Source organism: Equus quagga, chromosome 12 (assembly GCF_021613505.1).
Source record: "Equus quagga isolate Etosha38 chromosome 12, UCLA_HA_Equagga_1.0, whole genome shotgun sequence".
NCBI lineage: Eukaryota > Metazoa > Chordata > Mammalia > Perissodactyla > Equidae > Equus > Equus quagga.
The window spans coordinates 15,331,935-15,338,963 of NC_060278.1; the positions used below are offsets into that span (position 1 = coordinate 15,331,935).

The 7,029-nt window shown below is 35.7% G+C and overlaps 1 protein-coding gene across 1 annotated transcript in view; it reads right to left on the minus strand.

Annotated features, from left to right (window-relative positions):
* Positions 1–4,529, minus strand: part of MALRD1 (MAM and LDL receptor class A domain containing 1) — a 640,183-nt gene extending 635,654 nt beyond the window's left edge. Inside the window, exon 1 of the mRNA XM_046679849.1 lies at positions 4,331–4,529. Within this exon, the coding sequence (XP_046535805.1) occupies positions 4,331–4,529 (199 nt within the window). The remainder of the gene's footprint in view (positions 1–4,330) is intronic.
* Positions 4,530–7,029: the final 2,500 nt, after the last annotated feature.

The window sequence follows — 7,029 nt, forward strand, 5'->3', positions numbered from 1 at the left end:
TCTTAATAGTGCTTGCCGTATAGTAAATACTATATACTAATTTGGAATGCCACCATTATTTACCAAACATATTACAGATATGCTTACTTTTCTAATAATCATATTCTTTCCTAATTAGAAACTTTTATAATGTTGGACTAATTTACATGATGCACTATTATAAACCTATTAATGAAAGTTATTCCTCATTATTAATCTTTTTCTTTTTCCCCTTTCTAGCTATTCTTACTCATTTTTATAGATGAACTTGAAAGTCGCCTTATCAGGTTCCAAAATTTACACCCATTACCTTTTGTATTAGAATTTAATTAACACGTAGATTGATTTCATGAAAATGTACATATTTGTACTATTGAAGCATACCATTAAGAAAGTCTTGCCGTGAATCTTTCTTCCATATATCTGCAATTTTTTCTAATTTTCTTTAGCTAGGCTCTCCATATTCATTATTAGATTTCTTATATATATAATTCTATTGTGTTATGGACCAAATGCTTGTATGCCTCCAAAATTCATATGTTGAAGCCTTAACCCCCAATGTGATGGTATTTGGAAGTAGGGAGTCTAGGAAGTGGTTGGATCATGAGGGTGGAGCCTTCAAGATGAGATTAGTGCCCTTAAAAGAAGAGACACTAGAGATGACTTTTTTCTTCGCCATGTGAGGGCACAGCAAGAAGATAGCTGTCTGCAAACCAGGAGAAGAGCCTTCATCAGACACCACATCTGCCAGCACCTTATCTTGGATTCCCAGCCTCCAGACTGTGAGAAATAAATGTCTGTCGTTTAAGTCACCCAGTCTATGGCATTTATTATCATAACAGCCCAAACGAAGACATGCCGCTAATGTGAGCAGGATTTTTAAGTATTTTTATTAGCTGTTTTATTACAATATGCATAAAAATTTTGCATACAATGTAGTGCTAAGATAAATACTGCACATGAAGTCTCACATTTCACTCTATTAATGCTTTCGTTTCAAGTACTTCAGTGAGCCAGTTACTTTTAAAAGTAGTTGATATTTACGTCATCCTATTGAAGAACAGTGTTTTACTTAACGTCATCTGGTTAAACACTATCACCTCTCAGATTTTGAGAATGTACCACTAAGGTAATTTTCACACATTTCACTTATAAATTTAGATTTATGTGAAGCAAATACATTTTGAAAATTTCTTGTTCCTACATTGAAAGAGTTTGTAAAGGAAATTAGATAAAATCTCAAAACTTTATGATATATTCCATCAAATCAAAGTATAAAAATTGATTCCTATATCCTTATAAAATACTAGACTGAACGGATAAGTTTTTAAGTATGACACGTAGGTCGGGGAAAAGATATCCGATTAACTGAATATATTTTTCTCTTTTGAATCACATGCAGTTTAAAGTAAATTGAGTCCTAAAGTGAATATATAACAGCTACTTTTAATACTAACTTCGGGTCTGCAAAAACAATTATCTAAGAATATTTTCTCGCAACACTTCAGCGGCAGAGATTCATTGCAGAAGCTCTATCTCAACACTGCATCAGTAGTACACTTTGTAATCTTTTCTGGTTGATTTGGATTTGAATGGTAGCAACAGAAGTAATACAACTGTCTCTATTGTTGAGAAAAATAAATCAGGGTAAAGCCTTTGTACATCAAATAGTTTTGAGCAATTGCTAGAAGAGAAGCTAGGCTATCTCTGTATGTGGTATAATAACTCTGATATTAAAATAAATAAACAAATAATAGTAACAAATAATGAAGACGACCAGAAAATGAGGATCAGCATGGAAGCAGACAATGCCAACCCCTGGAACATGATTTTAAAAAAAATACGCAGACCAGTACCCCAACATTTATTTCCTTGACTCAGGACATCAACAAATTCTAATAACGAGGAATTCTTGTCAATACTAGAACCAAACAGTTGTTACACCTAAAAATTATTTTTCCTGCCCACGATATAGTGCCCTATATTATGTGTAAATAGAATAAATTCCATTGTGAAGATTCTCTCTTTCAAAAACTAACATCTTAAAAAAATACTGAGTTAAAATAACAGGTTCAAGTATTCTTAAAAAGAGGTCCATCGCGGAAAATAAGAAAATTCTCAAAAATCCATTAATACAATCATTTCTATCTGAAATTTAACTTCAACTATGCCAATTTCATTAAGAAAAGTCAACATATTAATCTATTTCTTTAAAGGTCACACCACTTGGATGTTACAGAGGAGCATAGATTGATTTTTTTTCAAAATGTGACTACTTTAACATCATTATAAAGTTAGCTTTTAAAAAAATTTCATCTGTAAGGTTAGCATCACGAATTTTCAAGAGAAAAACTGCTCGCCCATCATTATTCCTTCCCAATATTTTCCCCCTAGCGTGGTGTACAAAAGAAACGCATTCTTGAAAGTGATTTTCAATTTTATCTACAGGTCATGGTCCACATTTTAAATAAAATACTGAAGAGGAAACTTCTCAGAAATGAAAATGAAAAGTGAAAAAGCCAGAAGCTGATCTCCCAATGTAACATTTAAAATGAAATCTGTTTATTCGACAGATCTGTTGCTTTGCTTTCCTATAAGGCTGCAACTTATTAGAATTTTTCATGCGGTCGAGACCTTTCCACTCCGTGGCTTTCTCCTTCTTTCACATTAACCTTTTCCCTGAAGCAGGACCATGCATGTTATCACAGCAAGCATGTTAAAGGAAGCTTCACAGAGATTAATAATGGAAAGGACTTTGCACTTCTTGTCAAACCAGCCGAGTGGTTCCTCTTTGCTGCTCACCATGGAGCAGTAAGGGCTTTCCCAGTCAGGCCAGAAAAAGGGCAGCACACCCACAGTCAGCCTCTCTAGGGAAATTGGACAAATATAAATGAATCCTTGTCCTTGCTTGTGCTTTGTGCTTAATAGTTACTAGGTACTAACAGCATGATAGCTATCCCAAACTATGGAAGAAAAATCATTTAGCTTGTTTTCTCCTATGGAGAAGAAAGTTTTCAGCAATCATTTTTCTTATCTTAATGTAATCACTGAATATGTAAACAGAAGGCAAACAATAGCAAAATTAAATATGTATAAACATATTAGCAGAAGAAAATGAAGAATTCTGTAAACACTAGTTAATACAGTATCTGAATAAAACACAGAAAATATATTTGAGTAAAGTGCTGTAAAATAATAGAATCCATGCCTCCAGTTGAGTCATAATCACTATGAACCAATAATAAACCCATTTAATTTTTTTTTTTTTAAAGATTTTATTTTTTCCTTTTTCTCCCCAAAGCCCCCCAGTACATAGTTGTATATTCTTCGTTGTGGGTCCTTCTAGTTGTGGCATGTGGGACGCTGCCTCAGCGTGGTCTGATGAGCAGTGCCATGTCCGCGCCCAGGATTCGAACCAACGAAACACTGGGCCGCCTGCAGCGGAGCGCGCGAACTTAACCACTCGGCCACGGGGCCAGCCCCGTAAACCCATTTAATTTTATAAAAATGTTTACAAAAGATGATTTTCATAAGAACGACACTAGTCTCCACTGGTGAAATGCAGTGTTCCTTCAGGACATCATATTGCAATAGACACTATAGAAACATGCATGTCTTTATCCAGGTTTTCCCTTGGTGAGTGGTTTCCTTTTTATTAACATTATATCAGTAAGCAAAAGAGCATTCTCCCACCAGTGAGAGGCAGTTTATCTCACTTTATAACCCCAAATAATAAAATGGAGGTTCAAGATCACACAATTATTAGATGGTTTATCCAGGACCCAAATCTAGGTCCTGCACTCTCTGAAGCTTGTGCCCTTTTCTTTGCCCTGGAATCAAAGGATACAAGCCAGAGTTGTGCCCTGTGTGGAAGTGGTACCAACTCACTTGGTAATAGAGTCCTATAAGCAAAAATAAAATCCACTCATCCAATCTAAAATGCATTTCAAATATTTCCATACTGAATCCAAACTTAGGTTCATAATTTCCATCACAGCATTTTAAAGCTGCAGTAATGAGCTTCTTTTGAATTTTACCTCCCTAATATAACATTAAAAGCTATGTTTCTGCATATCACTCCTTCTTTATAATTAGTAAAAACTGACTTAAAATACGTTCCATCCAGTTAGAATCGTAGCAATTTGATATTGTTTAATTAGAGTAATTTTTATATAAGGACCCATCTCTTTATTGAAAAGCACATTTTAGTTTCTGATTTACATCAAAGGCATATAAATGAAATCCATGCAGCGCCAGGTACCTAGCTGAATCTCCCTGGGCTGCTCATTAGCCCCTGGTTTGAAGGTGCATGGTGAATTGAAATCCGAAACAGGAGAGAAATGGCACTTACATTGCTGTTCATCACTCTTGTCCCCACACTGATCTGTGAAGTCACACACATTGTCAGGAGGTAAGGAGACCCCATTGCCACACTGAAAGGCTTCTGCTCCTCGCTGAACCAGTGTAAAGATGAAAACACAGGAAATCCAAACGACGCAAAAAGCTTCCTTCTTCGGGAATGCTAACATTCTGACCAAGCAGAAGAGCATCATTGGAGATGTCAATTAGGGATCAGGCAGTTGTAACAGGTGAGTCCATAACTAGAAACTTTCTTTTTCTTTTCCCTATTCTTCGTTTTCCAGATTTGTCTCATACGGCTGGACGCTATTGGTGACTATTTGCAACTCTAAAAATGACTCCCAAGGCAGTTCATCTACTCGTTCAGAGGAGTGTCTTTAGAAAATATTTAACTTGAGAAATTGCATCATTTCTATATCTATCATGGATATTTATTGCCCTACATGTACCATGTTTAAACAACTTAAGCCTTTATGATCATGCTATCTCCTGAAAGAAAATTTTAAAAAACAAAGAGGCGGTACATAAATGGGGGAGGGAGGGACCACAACAAAGTTATAAGTAACATGGGAATGTTCTGTATTAATTCCTATCCTTAGTCACATTCATGTAATGAGGACATTATTGTGGTTACTAAAATTTATTCAAATATTCCAGGTCTGATTATTAGAATTGGTCTGTGAGAATGAAATGCTTGTCCTTTTTATCAAATAGAAACCTCACATTGCTTGTTTAGATAAATTGAAAACAACAGGATTTTAAAAGTTGAAGCATAATGGAGATCTTTATTTTACAAATCACGTAACTTGGACCCAAGAAAATTAAGTGATATTTATGAAGAAATATAGTAACTTGTGTTAGAAACTAGAATTCAAATGTCCTACTGCTTAGCGCAGTGTTCTCTCTTCTATAGCATGCTGATTCCCTTGTCAATTCATCTTAATTTGCTTTTACAAGTGAAACACGTGATTTCAGGATGCATATTCAGAATCAACAGTATCCTGAAGTTCAGAACACATTGACATATTAATAATAAAATTCTATGAAGCTGAATAATAATGAGAGAAATTATATGAAGCTGAATATTCAAAATATTCCTTTATATTTGGTTTCTTAAAGGCATATTAAAGTTCTCTTTCAACTGCTTTCTTTTACTTTCTGCAATATAACTGCAGGAGACAAAGACACCCCATGAGACTAGAAAAAGCAGTTGGAGAATGTAGAGTAAAAAGGGCCATAGCTCAAGGATAGAGAAGGCATCTGTGCCTTTGAAGAAAATGTTGGAAGAGGATGATTTTCCCCATATTCTGGAAAAAAAGATCCAATAAAAATATAAAGTTCTAAGGTATGGGCCTTTGGGAATCTAGTAAGAAAATCCATAATTTTGCCCTATCATTGAGCACTCCACATGATCTAGCATTTCATTGCTCTGTGCTTCATTCCAATTTCAGAAATACTCATTCTCCTTACCTTTCTGTTTTACAAATGAATATTAAGTAATGCCTTGCCGACTTCTCTTTCTTTGTGTGTCTCTTAAATGTTGATTATCCTTATAGTTGCATGTTAGTCCTCCTCTCTGTTCAGATTATACTTTTTTCTAGGCTTATCTTTTCATGCTAATAATTTCAAGTATTATCTGTACATTGTTGTCTCCCAAAACTATATCTCAAGTCCTGAAATGATATGCTGCTCAAATCTATGTTTTAAGCCTTCTTCCTGAGTATACACACATACACAGACACACACACACACACACACACACACACACACACACCCCACACACAAAAACAGACAGCCAAATTGACAAGGTCTGCTTGAATCAAAAGCTAAATTCATCCTTCTTTCCCCGACCCAATCAACCAACTAATACTCCCATAATCTGTATTTTAATGAATGGTACCTTCTTCTGCCCAATTTCCCATGCCAGGAACCTCTATATTGGTCCTGGACTACTCTCATCCACTCTACCTATCAATCGTCCAGTCTTGTGCATTCCATATTCCAGGTGAAGACGCCATAAATTCTCATCTCAGCAACACCCCAAACCAAATATTTCTTCAACCTACAACTCGTTTTCCAATCTTCAGGCAAAGTAACCATTCCTAAGCAAAAATCCACTTCTATATATTTCCATGTGAAATCAGTGTAAATGTCATACTCCTTAGCCTGGCTTACAGACACAGCTTATCTTTTGAGGTTTTGATGCTTATTGCACTCTCCCTTATGCTCTCAGCCACAGCCTTACTGAACTATTGCACTGGCAGTTTTCTAAACATGCCATCTCTAGACTTCAAATCTGAGTTCCCTTCTCCACACTACCACCAAGTTAATACTAATTATTCTTTGTTTTCAAGCTTGGGGGACTTTCTGTAAGAGTTCCCAGGCTGAGCTAAATTTCATTCCTGGGTTCTCATTCATCTCAACACCTACAGGCCTGGTATGACCACTGTCCATTTACTTCCAAGATTCCTCCACTATTCTGTAAGAACTAAGCAGAATTGTGAATTTTGCACTATTGTATCCCCAGTTACTGGCACAGTTCCTGGCAGATAGTAGTGGCCCAATAAGTAATTGCCAATTGAATGGAATTAATGGGGGCATACACTCATTTCAACTTTTGCTAGGCGGAGGTAAATAAGTGCAATGAACATGCGAAATTTAAAAATGCCATTACGTAAAAAACATATAATT